This window comes from Letharia columbiana, assembly GCF_014066305.1.
Source record: "Letharia columbiana isolate WasteWater2 chromosome Unknown Sc0000045_s0, whole genome shotgun sequence".
In the NCBI taxonomy this organism is placed as follows: domain Eukaryota; kingdom Fungi; phylum Ascomycota; class Lecanoromycetes; order Lecanorales; family Parmeliaceae; genus Letharia; species Letharia columbiana.
Genome location: NW_023501089.1, coordinates 304,015 through 325,500, shown reverse-complemented (window position 1 = coordinate 325,500; position 21,486 = coordinate 304,015). Strand labels below are relative to the sequence as shown.

Genomic DNA, 21,486 nt, shown 5'->3' with positions numbered 1-21,486 from the left:
AGTGAAACAAATCGTTCGCACCGCTGTCCAACTGAAACGACCGTAGCGAACGCGGCTGATCCTTTCTGCGCCGCCTTGGAGCTGCTTCTCAGCTCCGTAATGCATACTTTCTTGATGTCACCACGGAGATCGACAGTGACTTCCTGCAATCCTTTAATCCTTCGTCTCGCAAATACTGCTTCCTCTATGATGAAAATGTGCCTCTTTCCTTCATCTCGGCGTTGTTGTCGTTTACTACTCGCCAAATACGTGGACTGCTTTCGATACAGCTATGAGTGGCCTGGAGCTCGACAAACGCTTACATCTGCCAGTTCCTTACCCCCAAGAAGAAGAAGAAGAAGAAGAAGAAGAAGAAGAAGAAGAGCATAACTACCCGGACCATCCACTATACGACTTGGAAAACTACAAGTATAGGTACTCGGAGCATCAACTAGACACTTCGCAGACATCACGCGCCCCAAGGCCGCCCTCCTCGCAAATCAGGCGTGTACGCGGGCGTCGCTCTACAGCCATTGTTCTGAGCGTCGCACTCGCTTCCGTTGCGATGCTCGCAGTTGTAGCAGCCGCCGCAGGAGGGTCCTTGGCTGTGAAGAAAGGAGACAAGTCCGGAACCTAATTCGAGTATTTTGACAGAGCTTGTACAGCTGACCATCTCAATAGTACCGGGACGGTAATTCAATCTCCATCCTTTCCCATTCCTCCACGCTTTAATACTTCTTGCTTCACGGCCCACGTAATGATTCCCTTGCCCACTAGCGATTCCACAAAATTCTCTTCAGTCTACGTCTCAACCCAAAATAAAATCGAATTCAACAAGCTTCGCAACACCGCTCTACGTGATTACGATAGCCTTGGCGTCTTTGCCTACCTGTTCGAGGACTGCATCGTGTTCAAGTTCCAAGCGCTTTCAGAGTTCGAATAATACATGCTACCGGGCGACTTTTGACGTGAACAGGCTGGAGCCTAATGGCGAAGGGAATTGTAAAGATGTGCATGGAGTTGTCTCGACTGTGACTAATGGTGATAGCAGCCCTGCGATGGCTTTGGAGCAGGGTTGTGGAAGTAGAGATTCTGTTTTCATGTTTGTTGAAAGATGTCGTGTACCTGAGGCGCAGAATACTTGGTTGCTGTTTACACGAAGGGTCTCTTTGCTGGAACCACCTCGTGGTTTCTTGCGCCTCTTGGCTGAATCGTCTTGCAAGTCTACCGAGAATAAACGTCGAAGCTATGAGCGAAATCTGAAATTCTCATTCGATATACGCATTGTCGGGGAGGTGATATACAGCAATCGTCTATCAGATGTTTCACGATGTCACGAATCCTGTAGTGTACGCTACTTGCGGCGGCCGCGTTGCAAGATTGGCTGCAACTTTCCGGCCCCCACGCTACTTGCATCTAAGACGCCACAAATTCTCGTTTCGGGAGCGCGAAGCTGCCAAGACAATATTTGGCGGAAAATTGAGGCAGTGACGAATGAGGACAAATGAAACGAGACAAGCATAAGTACCCAGGGTTGGCCTTTTCCAAGATCCAGTTTGAACGATAAGATATCTTAAAGCGGAAAGTCTCTGTGTCATACTCCCCCGAAATACTACCGCAGGCCTTCAATCAAGATGCACTTTTTTTCCTTCTCCCTCCTCTCCCTCCTGCCCCTTACAATTGCCCTACAAACAATCTACCTCGCCACCGATTCCTCCTCCGGCCAACAGTACGTCTTCCGCGTCATTTCCTTCCAAACAACCATCATCTCCCCACTCCCATACTCTCAAAACGTGTCTCCGCAGAGTCAACATACAACCTCGCAGACGCAATACTGACCACCAGATGACCACCCCAGAGGCACATACATCGCCTTCTTCTCCGACAGCGACCCTTGCAACGATGGCACCCGCTTCGGCTTCCTCCCCCAAGGCTTCAACAACTGCAACCAGAACCTCACCATCTCGGGCCACCCGGACATCACATTCACGGGCTGCGAGCCCTACACCGGCTACCCGGGGTCGCTGCCGACGGGCGTGAGCGACGGTGGTACGCGGGCGCTGAAATGTGTGCCCGCTACGAACCCACCGAGCGCGACCAGCGGGCCTGACTCCGAGTATGGGGTGTATGAGATTTGTAATACGAATAATGGGGGATTTGTGGATGTGATTGAATATTGCTCGTAGGACCGAGGGTGGAGGGAGTTGGCTGATGGGAGCTTTTCGAGAGAGTAAGAGAAGGATACAGGGAGCGAGGACTGATGTCTCTTCGTGGTAGCGAGCGTGTGTTTTTTGATAACGAGATAAAGCCGAGAAACCAAGGCTTCTGTACTCTTTGCTTGGGGGAAAAAAATTGAAATGTGTTACATGCCCTACTCGTCCTTCCATAGCATCGTGATCTACCGAGCAGTGGACGCCATTACCACGACCAATGTTCCGGTTCAGTGGAAATCTTACTAGCACGGTTCCCCCTCTCGTGAATTAGCAAGTAAGAAGGGTAGCTCCTCACGTTGGGTCAAACCATCCTCTCCACCAACTCGCAACCTTTCGCCGGTGTTTAGAACCACCAGCTGGGAGCGTGGAAGCGCCGCCTGCAGCAATTCCCCACAGCCACGAGAAGCAGCCTTACAAATCCAAGGCAAGCGGACCTCATCTTTGGACTCTGAGACCTGCGATGATCGCATGCGTCCAACGTAGCAACGGGTGGGATCGCCAACGCCTAAGTTCCCATCGCTGAGTCACCATCAGAAGCCAATCGGTGTAGGTTGGGAAAGATGTGTGTGCTTAAAAAAAACCCTTTGCCAAGATCAGACGTATCTCTAGGTAGGCGAGACTCCTGCCAGGACAGTTGTGCGGCCGAGAGAGAAGGGCTGAAAAACGTGCTTTCGATCTTTGCTTTTTTGGGAGCCAGCGGGTCCTTCAGCCAACGTTCAGGAGCAAATAAATGTAGGCGAATGAGAGTTGTCTGTGGCTTGGAATGATGACCATTGCGGGATCGACACCACGGTTTCTTAAGGCAAGGAGTGTCCTGCAACTACTGCCCTTCCCTTTTGGCACCTCTCGTCTCATGCCATTTTGAATCGTAGGGCATAGGCGTAGACCTTCGTGAAGAACAGCGTTTAGCTAGAATGGCCAGAAAAGCGCGAGTCCAGTCATTTCTTCGTTGCTTTGGAACTTCCTGAAATAGAGCCTGTGGACCGTCAGCTGGGTGCCGTAACGCTACCTTCGTACTTTTTCAGAGCTGCCCCAACTGATCACAGTCCGTAGATTGTCACTCTTCGGCCGCGTATGGCACGAAGGTTATGGGCCGTTTGCTCGGCAAGGCAGCGACACGTTCATCATGGTGTCTGCTAGTGGGAACATCCTGTGGGCCTGCGATTCCGAGACGATTCTTCAAACTTTCTAGACGGAGTCATGACTTTGTAAAACCCGTTATCGAAGGAGACGAGTCCCACCGATTCAGGCAGATCGCGGCGCCAACCTTTAACGATCGAACTCACGGCTCCACCTGGACCGAAGCTCTGGGGCAAGCGGCAGCGCTGCTCAAGCGATGGGACAGTATGCAAGCTCCTATCCTGCAGCCAAACGAAGAAGTGACAAGGTTGGCCCTACAGGTGATAGGCTTCGTGTGCTTTGATCGGCAAAGGGGATGGACAGAAGCTGTTGGATCTCGACACAATCCGCCTGAGGGACACCGTATGAGAAGTTATTAGCTTAATGATCGACAACACCCCAACTCTCTTCATCGTGCCGCCATCTGTTCTCAGTAAGAATGATAAAAATGCAAGGCGCGTTCTCTGCCAACAAGATAGATATAAATATCTCTTCTAGACGCACACAAAGACGCCAAAGCGTCATATAGCGAGTGGTTAAAATCCATGAAGGAAATGCGGGACGAGACTTCGCATAGCCTCCAACAACATGGCTCAAAGGAGCAAAGGATCCATCCGCGGTGAGTACTGGTTAGTTTGAAGCTCATGTTTTTACCACTGATCGTCTTGGCTGAATCCTTCGTTCAAGCTGGTCAGGCCGCGTCCACGGAATCAAAAGTCCACAAACCTCTCCAGGTGCAGTGTTCGGAAACATCTTCGTCTTCATCAAGGCTAGGTACCAAACAAGCGCCAACACTCTCAAGGATGTCGTAACTCTTCTCGCCTGCCGTCCCGATATCCAAAAGGCGTTGCGAGCCGATCTCGGCAAGACAAAATCCTCGGTGACCGTTTGTTCAGCCACTGGTCCTTTGGCGCAGATCTATCACAGGTTCTTGATGGATACGTGGAGGCCACCATGAACGAGACTCTGCGCCTCTACACCCTTCTACCAATTTTCCCCAAAACCACAAGAGAGATACCACACTCTTTCCCCATCAACAGCAGCGGTTACACCATTCCTGCCGACACCCTGATCCTGATGAACACCAGTGCAACACACCGGAATCCGAAATACTGGCCCGCTGCTGTGCCCACTGCTGGCGACGGGCCACCATATCCCGTGCCATCCTTCGATCGCTCCCATTGACTGAGCAAGGGCAAAGGCACCACCACCTTCAGCCCCACGCCCGGCTCACACGTAGCCTTCTCCGGTGGCCCCCGAGCTTGTATGGGCAAGCGTTTCGCAAAGGCTCAATTCTGCGCGGTGAGCGCGGCCCTTTTCAAGGACTACAGTGTGGAATCAGCCATTGATGACGGCCAGGCTGCTGGAGGGCCCCCTGGTGAAGGAGTCCTGATGTGTCTGAAGATAAAAGGGAAAGGTACTAGTATGCTTGGTCAAGCGAGCTGAGTAGGAAATCGTGGGTTGAAACAGCCTTCTATTCTGTTAGCAATAACACTCTATCTGGTGCAGGCGCTCATTGTCTTAGAAAGTAACTAGCACCCCGGTGCTGCCTCTCATTCTGCTATCAGCAGGAGGCTTCAGTGCACGCAGTATGGTTGCTCCATCGAATGCCTTCCCTCGTTGTCAAATCCAAAGGATAGAAATTCCGACGTGAGGCAAGGATAAAACCATTGGTTTCTACGGATCCAACGGGCAGCCAGGATCAAACTCTCTTGACATTGATCCCGGATTATCTTCCTTCATCGGCTTAAGGATTCTGAGAGTGCACTGTCGGGAAGTGGATTTCAAAATCGCCATCACAGTTGAGTGTACGTATTGATAGCTGACCTTGCGGAATACGAAACAGACGCCTGGAATGCCTTCCGGGTGACAGAATAGCCCACTTCCCCTGGGTCCTTCAAGTATTGGTAGCGGCTCTATTGATAGTTCTGACTAAAGAGGATCTCTGTGATAGAAAATTGTCTGATCGAGTATTTCTAGAGTATTCACGTGCGGAGCTGGCTGAGAGAGCACTTCAATTCCAAATTGTGAAGTTGTAGAGTTGGCAGGTGTTTCGTTTGTTCTTGTCAACGCCAAGAAAGCAATCATGCTGGACAGGGGTGCAGTTACGGGCTCCATGCTTCACTCAATAGCATGCATGGCACTCGAAGCTCCAAGGGAGACATATTAAGGAGGAACCCGAGTGTCAGTCATTCGCCCTAAGAGTGGTGCGCATCTGTAAGAATGAGAATATCGAGTAGCAGATCCGATGCCTACATAGAAGTGGTACCGTATACGCGAGAAGCATTACCATGAAGTCCGTGATGCAATGTCTACTAAAGAACAAACCGAAAGCCCCTCCGACTGGCCTCTCCTGGTACCCCTTCTCCAACAGCGACAGCGCCTTCGACAGGCTCACCTCGGTCTAGCTTCTTGTTCAGCCCCACGAGAATAAAACGGAGCAGGGTAGCCATGCAGATGGCCATCAAAGCCATCACGCAATTGACGCTCATAGCAACGACTGGTTCGTATTAGTACCCGGTCTTTCCTTGAAATTGTGAGAAACGTACTGTAGCGCGGTCCCGCTGACTCTGGATACATGTAGGAAGCGTAGATTGAGGAGCAGTTGGAGACAGCATTGATGGCTGCGAGAGCAGCGGCACGCTGGGGCAAGTGTCAGTATGGCTTTTCCGAGGGCAGGAAATGTAGACAACCTTCGCAGGAGGACGGGGCAGTGTATTAGAGATCCACCCTAAAGCCACCCCGTAGCCCGTATACACCCCAGCAGGCATGAGCATCATAGCAAAGTATCTTGGCCCAATTGTTGTAGTGGTCGCAGCAATGATAAATGCGATGACGGCGAAATACAGCGGCAACGTGATGTGGAAGTATCTCTCCCCCGTCTTGTCGGCATGCCAGGCGTTGCAGAAGGATGTAACGACAGCCAGTATGTAGGGAGGAACCGTGAGGAGCAAGGAGTCGACATCTGAGTAGCCCAGGGTCGCAACCACTGTAGGGAAGAGGTTTGTAACAGTCCCTGAGGCAACAAAACCAAAAAGTAAAACCATCTGGGAAGGTGTTAGTGTAACAGAAAAACACTGCCTGGGTAAGCTCACCAGAATCCACGTTTTGATATCCTGAAATGCGAGATTCATCCCGTGGAAGAATGTCTGTTGACTCGAGTCAATCCAGTCATCTTCCCCAATGTCCTCCTCCAGACGCCAGATGGCCAATTGACGCTCTTCCTCAGTTAGCCAGCTCGTCGTTCGGGGAAAGTTCGGCAGCGCAAAGTATGAGCAAAACGCAAAAAAGATGGTAATAACACCCTCAATGATGAATAGCCAGCGCCAAGCACGGAGACCTCGTGCTCCATCCAAGCCATTCTTAATACCTGCAGCTATCAAGCCAGAAAATGCTCCAGAAAGCAGAGCCCCAGAGTATAGCATAGCTGTCCGAAACCCTAGCTCTTTTCTTGTGTACCAGGAGGACAAGAAGAACAGGCATCCAGGGAAATAGGCAGCCTCCACGAATCCAAGGAAGAACCTGATGGCGATCAAGCCACCGTAGCTTTGAGCTCCTGCTGTAGCAGCGGATATGACACCCCAGATAATCATGACCGTTGGTAGGTATAACGCAGGCTTTCCAATCTTGTTTAGGAACAAATTTGAGGGAATTTGCATGAGCAAATACCCCACGAAGAGAATACTGAGCGCTGTCAGATACTGCGTGCTCGTAAGATCCAATCCTCCCTTAGAGTGTGGATCTTGCAAGCCTGCCAAACGGGCTGATGCGATGTTGTTCCGGTCAAGGTAATTCATGATGTACATGAGAATGAGCATTGGTAGGAGTCTCAAGTCGATCTTTCGGACCAATGCTGTCTCCAGATGCTGTCGCTCTTCCAGTGACAGGTTCTTGACGAGCTCTGGAGGCTCTCTCCTGGTCCCTGTGATTGTTGGGACATCTACGAGCGAGGCATCAGACACATGTTGGGCGAGCTTGTTGTCATTGTCGTCGCCGTAACCCTTGGTGTCAGAGGTAGCCATCTCCGTAAGCTACAGTGGTTACAAGACCTGGTAGAAATGAGAAAGGGCGTGGGAAGGAGAAATTTAATCGTTGGGAAACAACGGTCTGTTGGAATGCATCCAGAGGTATCTCCGGCGCTTCATGACGGCATACATGCACCTCCATGCCGGATGACAGAGTAACAGTAGCATTGGCCAGTCAACGACGAGAAATGGAAGAGAGACTTGAGCGAAAAAGGCAACACAGAACGAGAGGCCCGCGGGGAAAGCTTTAGCGGGAACTAGCGTATTCAAAAACGTCTGAATGCTTGGCACCGGAGATCTTTCACACCACACACCCAAATTCGTACTGTACAGCATAGAAATCTCTCCGCAAAATTATTCAATAACACTGCTATCGTTAGTATAGGTCCGGGTCAAATGAAAAATGAAGCTATACTGAAGACTTAGCATATTCCTCAGCCCCTCAATTATCTGTTTCTGAGCCTCTTGAGCAGAGGCTATTTCAGTAGTTGTGGGGAGGAGTTCCTGCTGCGACGGCGACTGAGGGCGGCGACGGCGGCGGTTCGGTGGCTGCTGCGTTATTGGTGCGTTTGGGAGGTATAGCTGAGGTTATATAGCTTCAAAATTGATTAAATGCGACTATTTGCGATGTGGCTACTTGATTTGAATGATTTTGCGGAGAGATTTCTATGCTACAGTACGAATTTGGGTGTGTGGTGTGAAAAGATCTCCGGTGCCAAGCATTCCAGACGTTTTTGAATACGCTAAAACGCGCCGTAGCCGTGGACTCGTAGCATCTCAAACTCTCTTCGAACGTGGTCTTCATCATTGCCATCATAGAGGCTATGAACCGTAAGATTTAGCAGGATGCTCGCTGAAAGCCCCCAAAAGTTGGCTACTGAAGAGACAAAGCCTGCAGTGGAAACGAAAATGATTGAAGTCCTGCAGTCGCCGTGGGCATTCGGCCTTGGCGTCAATCTCGGCCCTGGGCATTCTTCACCCAAAAACAACCATCAAGACTACCAATCCACCATAATCCACACCTTCTAATGGCTATCGTACCACTGCTCGGTGTCAATCCTATGGCCATCATCACCGAAGAAGTCGGCAATGTTTTCTCAGCGCCCCCTAGGAGCATACTCATCCGTAGGTTACAATAACCCCCACCAGATATGGGCCTCCCTGACAACCATTCACAGACGCTTGCAACGCCCATGGTGCCTGGGGCTCCGGTGTGGCCGTCGCCTTCAAACAAAAGTACCCTTATGCCTTCCGCAAATATAACGCACACTGCCTCTCGCCACCTACGGGCTCCAAACTCTCCGTCAAACAACACCAAGCCAATCTCGTCGGCACTACCCTTCTTGTCCCCCCTCCCACCGCCACCGAAGAGCAGCAAGCGTCCAAGACGCCTCACTATATTGCCTGCCTCTTTACCTCGCTGGACTACGGGAAAAAGGTCTCGCCAGCTAAGGAAATACTAGAAAACACGCAAAAAGCCCTCGCTGACCTAGCAAATCAAATCGCAGAAATAAGAGGATCGGATGAAGACGGGAGGCAAGAAGTGGGAAGTTGCTATGCTGTGCGGATCAACAGTGGACGGTTCGGTGTCGAATGGCAAAAAACAAAGGCAGTGTTGGAGGCTGGAGAGTTGGATATCACGATTGTCAGACCGGAGGGAGAGGAGAACGCGATTGGGGCAGGTACTACAGCATGCGAAAAGCTTGAGCAGCCTCCCATGAGGAACGGTGGAGCAAAGGGTACCAAGCCTTCCAAGGCAGCTAGACCGAAGGCTGAGAGGCCTTTCGCTAAGCAGATGGGTGTGGTGAAGCGGAAGATTCCAGCTGATGTTGACGGGGATGACAACAGTGGTCGCGAGAATATGACGGGGAAACAGACCGCACCACTACAATCGAACATTGCAAAGCGGAGGAAGAGGCTTGGTTCGGACGGGTAGTTACTCATGTCGAGAATTGAGTGTTGCTGTCATGATACCCATGTTGTAACGATCAAGCCACTAGTGCAGATGCCAGGACTCCATCATTTGTTGCATTCACAAGGGTATCTCCCATCCCCAATAGCCAACAAGAAGCCGACGAGCCTTCCTATTCTTCCATCCTCGACCCTTGCCCCAGAGCTCCGACCACAGCCTCCAACCCCTCTACCTCGTCCCTCGCCCTTATTTCACCTCCCACAGCTTCCCCATTCTCTCTCCCAACCCCTACATGCCTCCTGACCCCACTTTCAATATACGCCCTCCTCTTTTCTCTCTCCCCATCCCAATCCACTTTACCACCTGGCCCCTCTCTGACTTCCTGCATCTTGGGCCGCAGTTCCGCCACTAGTTTCTTCAGCGCAGGCAATTGAGATGTAGCGAACTGCGCATTTGTCGTAAGGGGCGTCGTGTCTTTAGACGAGGGCGAGAACGAGAGATTGAGAGACTGAGCCGCGGGGTTGGTGTGGGATGTGAGGAACGCGAGTGAGGGACCATCTGCGGCGGTGGGAGGGGAGAGCAAGGTATTGAGTTGGGAAATGAGCGTTGCGTTCCGGGCGTGTGTAGAGCGGAGCGCGAGGTTCAACTTGCGGGTCTCCTGGAGTTTGCGCCGAAGGAGGAGGATGGATTCCGGCGTTGGGGCGGAAGACGAGATCGGAAGCTGGATGTCCTTGGAAAAGTGAGTGTTAGCCACATGATTCTGCAACACCTGGTAGGGTAGGGCTCGAAAAGCGATTGGCATACTTCATAATGCGCCAACCGCATCCACGGCGACAAATCATCGGGAATAGTCAGGATGTTCCTCAAGGTGTAAATCTCAAACTTATCAAACGACTTGTCGACTGTAGATTCCAGTAGCGTCTCAAGCTGATGTACGCCATTCTCGAGCTCGGTTGTCGCTTCAGGGTATTCGACATTGCCGTCGCCATCAGTGTCAGGTATCGATATGGTGGAGGGGCTCTGATGGCGCGCAAAGCCCAGCTGCTTCGGGGGTATCGAGAGGAGGCCGTTCTCTAAGGCTTCGATTGCTTGGTAGATGATGGTGTTTACGGCGTTGATTATGTCGTCGATGAGAGACTGGAAGTCGGATTAGCGGGCGTCAACTGGGCAGTAAGGGAGCGAAGGTGCACCAGAGGTGTGTATTGAAAGTGCTCGGTGAGCAGCGCGTCAGCTTGTCTATTTGGGTCTGTCATGTTGGTGGTAATTAAGAGATGCTACACGGCGCAAGCTGGGAGACGTGATGCTTGTTTACTGCCGAGGCCGGAGACAGGCGCTAGCCCGAATTGCTAGCTTCCCTAAAATCTTCCGAACATCTTCCCTCGTTCTCATTCAAAAAAAAAAAAAAAAAGAATAGACAAAGAGGACAAGAACGACGCCCCCATTCAACACAAAAAAAACAAGCAAGTTTTAAACCCAGCTCAACCCTTCCCATATAGACAAGTCAACCATTTCGCAAACAAACATAACCGAATTCAATAATGCAGCGAACAAGACTGATGATGTCCAGAGTACCCGTCTCTGGGTGAGATCATCTATGCCACGCTGTATAGAGCCAGAGAAGTGGAAGATTGTCATGCAGATGAAGCTTACAGCCACAGAAGCAGTTACGTCACTTTAAAGCAGCGCAGCAGTGACGTGTACATGCCCACTCTGCAAAGTCAAACGCCGCAAAACGTTGATCTACGTGGTCTACCACACGAGGAGACCCACAGCGTGTGAGCAGCATAGCTGAAGATCGTGCTGCCCATCACGCCATATCGTATGACAGACGGATCAGGTGCTCATTCCTAACCCCGTATCATTCCATGGCCACTGGTCGATGGAGATATCATCCTTGCCTCCTCTGCTATTTTAAGGTCCCAGTGCCTGAGCGAAAGAGTCCATCGGAGCTGGGTAACAAGTATTCTGATTAGGCCAATTGAGTCTAATTCGAGACGTATCTTGAAGCTTTTCGGCTATGCCAGCCATGCTCATTAGTAACAGTGGGGTAATTCGCAAGATGGTAGTGTCCATGCCACCATCTGCAGCGTATACGGCTATGGGTAACACCAGCAAAAAATGCTTCAAGAGTTCGATCCCTAGGAAGGCTCACTGTGAATGACCTGCGCAATCGGTCGAGACAGCTCCACGTGAATACTCAAAAGAGCTGCTGTATGATCACAGGCTCTTTGGGAAGGAAGTTGAACTGTTTCATCTTGGTCAATTGATGGCGGATCGCCTATCAATGACGAAAACTTCCGGTCAAGAATATAGACCGTCCACCATGAATTCCGACCCCTTTCTAGATCCTTCGGACGGGAATTGTCTACTGATATTTCACTGTGCAGGCCCACGGTCAATGCGATTCCTAATGCCTGTCCGATCTTTCATGGTGTGTTCAATCAGTAGTGATCAGTATGCCAGAAAGGAAGACATTGGTCAGATTCTTACATGGCTGTGAGCAGGGCGAGCCTGATATCCACGGACTGAAGATATTGTGACACCCTACATAGGATCTCAATAGCCGAGATAGGCTCATAATACAAGGCCTCGGTATTGGGAAGCAGGTTCATAGCTTGAGTGAAAAGGCTAGATCCTTGATGTGTTCGTGGGCCGTTCAAGAAAAGCCTTTCCAAAAGCGAGAATGAGGAGGAACTGTATGTATCACACCTTTTAGATTTTTAGCTTCTCAAACGGCTCTTTCTAGCACTCATAGAGCTTGCTCATAAGTTCGGCCTCGTCAAATAGGTGGAATAAGTCACACACGTGAAATTTTACCGTACCGGTGAGACAGAGAGCATAATCCACGGATGGCACATCCCTTGTATCAGATGATGTATGCCATTGAGTTGTTCCCCATTCCAGCTCACATGCACTAGCATCGAAGCTGATGGGCACTTCTAGGGACGTTGGCTCGTCCAAGTGGGCTTTAATTGTGTTGAACACCCATTGGCTGGAGGACTACGTCGATGAAAGACCGAGTCATCCTAGACACGTACTTAGCCTCGATCCTTCTGGACGATAAGTGAGATGATGGCATACGCCAGGTTTCCCTAGCATCTGTCACAAAGGCCGAGTTTTCGCAAATGAGGGGATTGGACAACGGCAATGCTGCCAGCGCAGCTCGGGCGGGAGGTTACCCAGGTAGCAATGGCATGAGGGTAAGCGGAGAAGCGTGGCATAGAGGTAGAATAGCCGTCGGACTTCCATCTTCAACGACACATTAGAGTCTGACAGAGAAGGTAGTAGTCGAGGCTCACTTTGAAGTGTTTCATGGTGGCGGGCTTCCCTTTCTGCTTGGCCATTGCTTGCAGGACTCGCTGGGGCTCCTCGTAGTTGTTGTTTGTGAACTTAAGCTTCTGCTATTCGTCCAAGTTCCTGAAGGTATCCAACCTACTATTAGTCGCCATGTCTGGTCTTTGCAACCTGAGCTTTTAGACCTCTCGTGAACAAGTGTCTTCGTCCCTTCAGGCGACGGCTCCATCTCCATTTCTAAATGGGAAAGAACGACCGGTCTCCGCGACACTACTACGCTCAAAAACCCCGAGGATTTCAACAAGACCTACCAGGCTTCATCTCCGCTCACTAAAGTAGGGGATCCAAGCTAAACACTCTCGGCGGACATGGAGCGAAGAGATGAGGGAGTTTCGACCACAATTCATTACCCATCCCTTTACGCGAATAAAGTTTTGCTAGGTATATTAAGATCACTGATGTAAGTTGGAAGTGCACCAAATTTACGAATCTGCAGGCTGGAACAGAGCACGAATGGCGAATTCTTCATCTGCCCTCATCCCAAATCCAACAACCTTCACTCTGCGCCAGGAGGTTCCCTACATGGATGGAAGTTCTTGCCTCTCCTTGTTGAAATTCGTCATTGACTCGATCTCCGGCAAGCTCGAACATGTACTAGTCAAGAAGTGGTCATGGGAGTCCGAGGCGGATTCAAAGCAGGGTTTCAGGACGCCTGGTTTAGGCTAGGGAGTTCCAGCGAACCGTGGGTCATCTATCGAAGCTGTAAATTGAGGGTTTAGGCTTCTCTTCATCTGGTGATAGGTCGCATTGTCCAGACTACTGAGCGCACTTTCCTTCGAGAAACCTGTAGAAGAAGAAGAAAAGGTGAAGAAACTAGTTGGTAGAATGTATCAAGCAAGGCTCAATTCAACATACATGCCCGTCAAGATGCGTATGGTGGGTAGATATCACAGCTCCAGGCCAAGCACTTTGCAGTGGTAATTTCCATACATCCTGCGATACAAAGCAGACTTAAAGACCGCATTCTCTTTACTGTCATGCTGATCGATGGTCTCTAAACTCATGCACGATCTATGCGTAGATAGGCGTTGCTATTCAGTTAACATTTGACCGAGATGGTCATCGAAGAAGGTCCAAATATTGGGGGCACAGAACAGAAGGATCTGAAGTTGAGATATCTGACCACAACTCTTCGAGTGTGATCGTATAATTCGAATCACTATTTGTATAAGAAAACATTATGACTTTACCTCCTTATCTCCATTTGTCCTTCCCAAACTACAATGCCACCATCAACAACGTACCATCCGCCCCCTCCACCACCTCCCACCCCCGTCTCCTTCGACCCGCACTCGCGGCGCCCCCTCGACCAACAACTGCAGTTGATCCTGTCGGAATACGTAACACAGAGCTCCTTTGATAGATTGTGGCTGCAAAAAGCCACATCCAACAAGACGATCTTCTGACGGAGCTCTTATGCCCGGGTCCTTCTCTAGCCGTTCCCAGTAATCGAGCGTAGCGTTTTTCCGGTATTGCGAGAGCAAAGGGTCTGACCTTCGCCCGGCAGGGTCACGAAGGTTGAGGCTTGCGAGAAAGTCTGGCAAGACCTTCATATCCTCGAAACTTCCGCGAGGTTGTCACTCACCTAAATGTGCTGAGTGGAGGCCTCACGAAGCATGACTTAGCATTGTCCGAGTGTAGCATCCAGCCGTAGGCTCCGAGAAGACACCGTTGACCAGCAGTACTCTCATGACGCGGATGATCGGCTACGCAGTCGAGCCAGTGCTCTCCGCAAGCTGCGGAGCTGTCATGGTAGGCGCGTCGATCTCGTCGTATGTATTAAGAGTAGGTACACATGCGTGCCGCGGCCTGGGCGGCAGCTTGTGCACACGAAGACATGGTAAGGTTGAAAGCTGTTTCATGAGAGTTATGAATGGTAATAATCAGATTGCGAGCGGCCTGCACGACGTTTTGATGAGACTTGGCTGACATGGAATCAATCCAATGAATTGCGCACAACATGGTTGATTCTGCCCACGAGATGCTGAATCGAATTTCTAGAGATCAAATATCTGGAGAGAAGATGATGCAATCACTCAGGTATCCCTCACGCAGTGGGCCTTTCGCAAGGGACCAGGATTGTCATCGTGAATTTTTTTGATATTAGAATCTCGTTTGACCTCTTAGGATACTGAGTCTGCTTTAAACACGGCCCTCAGCTCAGCGACTACTGCATATCCAGCCCTGACCTACTGTTCGTGCAACAATACTGTCTTACCGTATTAGTCTCCGTCAACGCCAATGGCTGGTATTTTTATTTCAGATCCGCCCCTCCGCATTTACAGCGCTGCCATACAAAGCTGATGGATCCAACGGGACGATTCGCGAATCTGTGAAATGAAGCGAGGCAAATAGCTTCATTTCAACAGTAAGCTTATAACATACGTGCAGTCAGACGGACGAAATTAAATCGCAGCATCTCGTGCTCTATTGTCACCAACGGCAGCGCAAGATAGCACCTGAGGGGCGTTCTTCTCCTGGGCAATTTCTGTTTGTGTTGTATGCATTAAAGTTTGCTCACCGCTGCGAGCAAATGGCACGATTTGCGCTCAACCGCTTATATAAGCATATCGTCATATCCCGCCACTACTCGGCTATGCATGACAAGCTTGGCAGTTGTACGCGTACTTTATTCTGCAGATCTCACGAGTCACACCTATGATTGTTCAATTGTTGAAGTACGGTACATTAAGCAAATCACATTCTGCAGAACTCTTTCAAAGTAGTCGGACTCGTCGGACTCTTATAATGCCCGGCTCACTCAACTGATTACATGTCAGATAATCCTCCCCGCGCGACGATCCGTTCTCGCCCGGATGCGCGTTCATCGCCTGCAGTCATCATTCCAGCGCGAGATCTCGATGAGATCATGAGTGGATATAAAGGGTTTGCAAAAGCGATGTGGTGCAGGGCGGTGTGCCGACAAATACTTTCCCTGCAGTCATAACCCTCACCTTTTAGCTTGCTGAGGCTGTTACAAATCTTGGTGGTGGTGTGTGCTCCTGTCTTCGGAGCACAAGGAGAGGTTACCTTCACCTCCACCATCGTAGCGAAAAAGTATGTATCGAAGCCGCGTTAATTGCTTGATTATTCTAATATGCGTGTCAGAATTTAATGCTTCCGGGAAGTATGGAAAAGTACCTTGGCAAAGGGTGCGTAGAGACCTCCCGCCCGACTACCCAAAGATGGCCCCCATAGCTTTAGACCTGGTTAGTGGGAGACCAGGACCATGAGCTACCAAATCCAGCCCCAACACCGTCGACATCGCTCCCCAACGGCGCAGCTCAGACATTCCTGCGACGCCTGCAACATCGCCAAGGTCAAGTGCTCCAAGACAAGACCCAGATGTGCGCGCTGCGAGGCCCGCAACGGAGACTGTGTATACAGCGTTTCCTTACGCTCCGCAAAGGGAAGAGCGGAGAGTTCCAGGAACGTGGGGAGCAGCAACTTCAATGAAGATCGCAGCGATGGCTCTCAACCCACCGTGCCCCCTACCCCAATGATGTTTCCGACCTCAATCGTGCCCCATCCCATGATGCCGCCTCTGCCCGAAACAGCCTTCGACGCCTCCATCATTGACGGATGGGCCACAAACTTTTCCGACGTCGGCGATCAGCCCAACTTCGCTGACACTGGTGAAGCTGATGACCCAATGATGATTCTGTCCCACGTTTACGCAGAGAACGGCATCAGTCCAGGCCATGGAGACCAGCTTTTCCCAGACCAGCGCTATAAGAACCGTCCTACAGGTCTCGACTCAACCTACACCCATCAATCCAACTATAACTCACCGCCATCCGGCCAGATGTGCTCCTGTCACCAAAGAATCCTCGCTAAATTGTCCGAGTGCTGGCTCTCGAGCCGCGACTCCCACAACCCCTTCGATAAATCCCTCTCCGAGAACAAAAACATCATTGCGCTTTGCACATCGACGCTGAACTGCCCCAACCGATCTCACACGGACGACACCATCCTCATGCTTACAATCATTGCCCTCATCAACCAAATGATCACCATCTACGACATCCCTCTCCCCAACAGCTATGGCAAAAATGTCCCCGGCTCCGACGACTCCCCCACAGACTCCCTCAGCGCGGCCTCCACCCCTAGCAACCCATCGAGCGCCAACCGCGAGCTCCAGTCGCAACTGCTACCCCCGCCACAGCGCGTCCGTCTGAGCCTAGGCTCCTACCAGCTCGACCAGCGCGACGAGCAAATCTTGAAGGCCAGTTTGCTGCGCATCGAGCTTGGTAAAATTGGCACCCTGATCGAGCTGTTTGAGAGGCGATTCTGCTCTCCCCACGATTGGGGCAGCGGCAATGGTCAAGGCGGCCGCGGCGAGCCGAAGCCTTTTGGCGAATTGGTCACGTATCTGAGAAAAAGGCTGAGGGTGAACCACGAGGCACTGAGATCGTGAGGGTCAGTTTCGGAAACGAAGATTAGAAAGATCCATTTGGGGATATCTTCGGAAGCTGATAGCGTTGAAGATCTGCGGCATCGAGCGAGCGAGAGAGGGCAGGGCTTCATTGTTTTTCCAGTCCAACGGCTCAGCTAGGCGTTGGTGGTCGCATTCTGTCCTTCCCAGACCACCTCATCAAATTAGAACCATACTATAGAATCAAGTTACAGCCGTCTTCATCTTCTCGGTCTCGATTTCAAAGAACAAGAGAAAAGAAAGAAGAAGAAAAGGAAAGACTAGAGTAGAAAAAATCCCATCCTCATCCTCATGCGCTTCCCCCCCCTTTCCGCCGCCCCCTCTTTTTCGTTTTCAAACATCAACTATCAATAAAGTAACTCTTTCTCCTTAGCCTCTTCGAATGGACCATAAGCGAAGCAAGGAGTATGCAAATACTTCCAAGTCAATCAATCGATTCGCAGTAATCACACCCTCCCCCTCATCGACATCATCACAATAACCCGCTTCGCCCAAAATGACAAATCGAAAAAAGGTAAAAGAAAAAAATAAAAAAATGAAAAAATAAATAAAATCAACTCTAAATCTAGAAAGCAACTCCATCGCTCTCACATACCCAGAAAAGCGACCCCTCGCCCGCACGAAATGGTGCGTCGTAACCGGAATCAGCAAGGGCCATTTTCCACGCTGGAAGGAACGATTGGAGCCATCCTTCCAGCCGAGTTTCGAGCGTGGGAGATTGAGATCCAGAGGAAAGAGGGCGTGTGGGTTTGAGATCTTCGAATCTGCACGCACGGGCTCGTCTCGATGATTCTTGGTAGAAGTAGGGAGGGAGATTCAGCCACGTTTGCTCTTGCGGGGAGCGGTGTTGTTGTTTTTACGTCTTGGGTGGGTGGTGGTGGTGGTGCTGGCTGGTTGGGTCTTCACTCAGGCGTTTTTAACTGAGATGGAGATGGAAAGGGAGACGGGGGAGTCAGAGGGATTTGAGTTGAGGGTATGAGAACGACGGCCTGGGGCGGGGGGGGTTTAACAGGGAGGTAGCTTATAGCGTCTTTTCCCAAAACATTCATCACAGACCGAATAGGTACCGATTCCGCCACGTAACATAAACACACGAACTCGTGACTACCGTAGGATTCAACGCTGTAGCCTAACCCATGGTAGGTAAGGTAGGTATCTTACCACAGTCCCTAGGCCGCCCGAAGAAGCGATCCGTAGCTCTTGGATCGACCCCATCCGGGAATGCTGAGGTAAGTTACCAATCTGCTTGAGCGCTAGCTTTCGGACTTGCATACCTCAATGTACTCTCGACAGGGCCAGATTGGAATCCTAGCCGCAGAGGGGCACGCCTCACTCTCGTATCTGCCAGTTCTGAACACTATTCCTGTTCCCCAGGCGGCCAACGACATCAGCGGACCCATGTCATCTCGTGCTCTTTGTCGGTCCTTCCCATGCAGAAAGGACTAGCATGCTGGCTTGTCTTCCCAATCCGCGCTTCTATTGCTGCGTAGTCTATCTCATACATCGGCCTTCGTCTCGCTTCTTGGATGTCTTGTCTTCTTCCCAGGCATGGTCTAATATTCTACGACGGCCAGAATGGCCTCCCAAAATGCTATGGCTTCGACCATAACCAAGGAAAGCGGCCTATATCAGGAAAACCCATCTCCCAGATCCCTCTTTCGATGTCAATAGACCTCCAGCTACCCCGGTTCCGCTGGAGGACGAGGGGGTCACAAAGCGCACGGATGACACTAGACGAGAGCAGCGCAGGACCGGGCAACAATAGCATTAGGCCCGATCGAGACATTCAGACGGCGCGCGTGGAGTATATGCTGTCCGCCTTCTCATTCTCTACTCCTTCGGCAGCTGTACTAGTACCTCTGCTCCCCAGCTTCTAACTAAAAACACTCGAAGGCTGACATACAGCAGTAAAATAACGACCATAACAACATCTTGCACGCTATCACACGCCCGGCCATGTCTCACACACCAACTCGTCTGCGTCGCTGCATTCAAGCAAAAGCGTCCCTGACTGTCTCAGAGTGACCTTGGAAGAACGAACTCCGACCGCAGTGAAAGCCATTGATGCATTGAACAAGTACCGTGGAAGCCACAGAGACGGGCTGCCTTCGATGGCCCGACTGAATTCCGTCTCCATGGCCCCACGGTCGGAAAGAGCTCAGCGCCACGGGGGACTTCGGTAAAGACATCACCCGACATCACCCAAGCATTTGATCGACCGGGAAGGTCTAAGGGATAAAAACCGTCGTCGATGTAAATCTTGCATTTTTTCCCCCTTCGCCCATCGACCCGACCCAATCCATACATTCCATTTCGTCGCTTTTCCCTCCAACCTCACCACTCAACCCCCACTCCAACCAATCAGCATCCCCGACGGCCACATCTCCCCCCCCGCCATCGCCCGCGCCGCCCCATATCCACAATCCACGATCCAGGACCACCCCCCGCAGGGCCACCGCACCGCGACAGACCCCTCCCCTCCCCCCCCAATCTCGCCGAGCCGATCTCCTCTCAAGCCCATGACATGATCAAACCGTAACCCGTGCATGGCGCGCGCTGTTCATGTTCCGCTCCGACCGCTTTAATTGGTTTGATCGATACGTCGTCGAGTTCCTGATACCAGAACCTGGGGCAAGAGCGCTGGTGGATGGGGGCGTGCTGCCACGGTCGGGGTGGTTGAGGAGGTGGGGTGGGGATCATTCGGAGTTTGGTTTGGAGTTTGTGCATGAGGGGGCTTGTTCGATAGCGTGCTCGTAGTGGACACGTTTCTCCTCCGACCGTGATCACCTGTGTGAGATGAGCGGGTGTTGTTGTGTTATGAGATTGAGCAAAGCCCAGCTCCGCGGTGGGGATTTGTTCTCTTGTTTTTTTCATGTACTTCAGAAGGGGTTTTGATATTCTCATGGGGAGCAGATAGATCTAGCACATGTTTACCACTACTACCGTGCACCACCAATCACACCATGACAAAAACCCTTTGTCGAGGGTAGGACGTCGTTCTTGCTTCAATCTCCCCAAAGCTCTCCCTTCGCTCACGCCCACGGATCCATCACCAACTTATGCCCACTCACACCCCCCTTCATGATCAAATCCAAAACCCCCTGCGCCTCGCCCAAACCCCCCTCCACCGCATGCTGCCTCGTCGGCACCACCAACCCGCTCTCCAATCCCTTGGGCAGATACTCATCGTAGAACCATTCCCTGATCTCGGCATGCTTCGGCTCGTCCAACGCCCAACTGTACGCCGCAAACTTCCTCTCTACGTTCTCCGGGATGGGCTTCTCCGGGCCCTCGAGCGGGATCAGAGTGTTGTATGCCCCGCCGCCCACGGAGGAGAGGTAGTCGACGAGGATGTCGGTGCAGGGGGGAAGACCGATGGTGTCGAAGATTGCGGCGTATGGGCCTCGGGCGCGGATGGCGGACACGATTTCCGTCGCCGGCAGGGTGTGGTCGATGATGTGGGCTGGGGCGAGGGAAGCCACGAAGGCATGGTTTGCGGGAGAAGAGGTAGTGACGACGGTGTACCCGGCCGTGACGGCGTATTTGACGGCAAGGCCGCCGCAGGAGCTCGAGCCGCCGTAGATGAGGACCTTCTTATTGGTGTTGGCTGGAGGGGGAGGACCGGAGAGGGGAGGGCGTGAGAGGCCGAGGTGGATGCTCAGGGCGGAGACGACGGCGGCGAGGTTCAGGATTGAAGCCGCGGCAGCGGGGAGGGGGGTTGACGGATGGAGTTTGGAGACGGAGGAACTATCGGCGAGGGCGAATTTCTGGAAAGCGCCGAAGCGGGGGTCGCCTTGGTGGGCGCCGGTACGGATGACGGCAATGTTGTCGCCCGGTTTGAAGACCGTGGTGGAAGGGGGCACAGATTCGATGATGCCGGCGAAGGAAGTACCGAGGATTGATGGGTAAGGGATAGGGTGAGTGCCGAATCTGGAAGGTGTGTCAGTTGTATCAAAGCTTTTTGGGGTTTTTGGGAAGGCAGAGGGGTAGCAATTCAGACAAAGACAGCCCGTGAATTACGAAGGTGGAGTTGTGCAAGTCCAATTGAAGAGAGCCAACGGAAAAGTGCACAATGGATAGGAAAGAATATGACTCTGTTAACTACTTGAACATAGTACTAATTTTAAGAGAGCGAGTCACGTACTTCTGAATCTTGGCCTCGATTGGACTGAAAGCTATGCATTTGACCTTGACCAGGAGCTCGCCGTGGCCAGGCGTAGGAATTTCAGTGCCGTCTTGCAGCACCAAGTCTGCTTCTACAGCGGGGATCCAGGCAGCTTGATTTGCCATGACGCCAGCACCGCTTGCATGTGTCGTGGAGTCTTCTAGGCATAGACGGCTTTTTGGGCTGTGGTGATGGAGTCGAGGTAGGCATGGGAAGGACTTTTTAAAGGATTATAGATGAATTCACAGACATTGCTGATGACAAATGGGATCAGGATCGACGAA

General features: G+C 51.5%; 8 protein-coding genes across 8 annotated transcripts; 5 read left to right on the top strand and 3 right to left on the bottom strand.

Moving 5' to 3' along the window:
• Nucleotides 1-1,613: 1,613 nt before the first annotated feature.
• Nucleotides 1,614-2,165, top strand: HO173_010091 (uncharacterized protein; the record flags this gene model as incomplete). Its single annotated transcript, XM_037311977.1, has 2 exons — nucleotides 1,614-1,708; nucleotides 1,838-2,165. The coding sequence occupies 2 exons, from the start codon at nucleotides 1,614-1,616 to the stop codon at nucleotides 2,163-2,165; spliced, it is 423 nt and encodes a 140-aa protein (XP_037161221.1).
• Nucleotides 2,166-3,280: 1,115 nt separating this feature from the next.
• Nucleotides 3,281-3,691, top strand: HO173_010090 (uncharacterized protein; the record flags this gene model as incomplete). The annotated part of the gene is made up of 1 exon (XM_037311976.1): nucleotides 3,281-3,691. One exon carries the CDS (start codon nucleotides 3,281-3,283, stop codon nucleotides 3,689-3,691), a length of 411 nt encoding a protein of 136 aa, XP_037161220.1.
• Nucleotides 3,692-3,899: 208 nt separating this feature from the next.
• HO173_010089 (uncharacterized protein) lies at nucleotides 3,900-4,757 on the top strand (the record flags this gene model as incomplete). The annotated part of the gene is made up of 3 exons (XM_037311975.1): nucleotides 3,900-3,930; nucleotides 4,007-4,197; nucleotides 4,506-4,757. 3 exons carry the CDS (start codon nucleotides 3,900-3,902, stop codon nucleotides 4,755-4,757), a joined length of 474 nt encoding a protein of 157 aa, XP_037161219.1.
• An 869-nt stretch (nucleotides 4,758-5,626) lies between these two features.
• On the bottom strand, nucleotides 5,627-7,333 carry HO173_010088 (uncharacterized protein; the record flags this gene model as incomplete). The annotated part of the gene is made up of 4 exons (XM_037311974.1): nucleotides 5,627-5,811; nucleotides 5,861-5,954; nucleotides 6,005-6,358; nucleotides 6,407-7,333. The coding sequence occupies 4 exons, from the start codon at nucleotides 7,331-7,333 to the stop codon at nucleotides 5,627-5,629; spliced, it is 1,560 nt and encodes a 519-aa protein (XP_037161218.1).
• Nucleotides 7,334-8,364: 1,031 nt separating this feature from the next.
• On the top strand, nucleotides 8,365-9,272 carry HO173_010087 (uncharacterized protein; the record flags this gene model as incomplete). The annotated part of the gene is made up of 2 exons (XM_037311973.1): nucleotides 8,365-8,461; nucleotides 8,515-9,272. The coding sequence occupies 2 exons, from the start codon at nucleotides 8,365-8,367 to the stop codon at nucleotides 9,270-9,272; spliced, it is 855 nt and encodes a 284-aa protein (XP_037161217.1).
• Nucleotides 9,273-9,420: 148 nt separating this feature from the next.
• Nucleotides 9,421-10,501, bottom strand: HO173_010086 (uncharacterized protein; the record flags this gene model as incomplete). Its single annotated transcript, XM_037311972.1, has 3 exons — nucleotides 9,421-9,978; nucleotides 10,053-10,385; nucleotides 10,439-10,501. The coding sequence occupies 3 exons, from the start codon at nucleotides 10,499-10,501 to the stop codon at nucleotides 9,421-9,423; spliced, it is 954 nt and encodes a 317-aa protein (XP_037161216.1).
• Nucleotides 10,502-15,831: 5,330 nt separating this feature from the next.
• HO173_010085 (uncharacterized protein) lies at nucleotides 15,832-17,019 on the top strand (the record flags this gene model as incomplete). The annotated part of the gene is made up of 1 exon (XM_037311971.1): nucleotides 15,832-17,019. One exon carries the CDS (start codon nucleotides 15,832-15,834, stop codon nucleotides 17,017-17,019), a length of 1,188 nt encoding a protein of 395 aa, XP_037161215.1.
• A 3,050-nt stretch (nucleotides 17,020-20,069) lies between these two features.
• Nucleotides 20,070-21,327, bottom strand: HO173_010084 (uncharacterized protein; the record flags this gene model as incomplete). The annotated part of the gene is made up of 2 exons (XM_037311970.1): nucleotides 20,070-20,967; nucleotides 21,182-21,327. The coding sequence occupies 2 exons, from the start codon at nucleotides 21,325-21,327 to the stop codon at nucleotides 20,070-20,072; spliced, it is 1,044 nt and encodes a 347-aa protein (XP_037161214.1).
• Nucleotides 21,328-21,486: the final 159 nt, after the last annotated feature.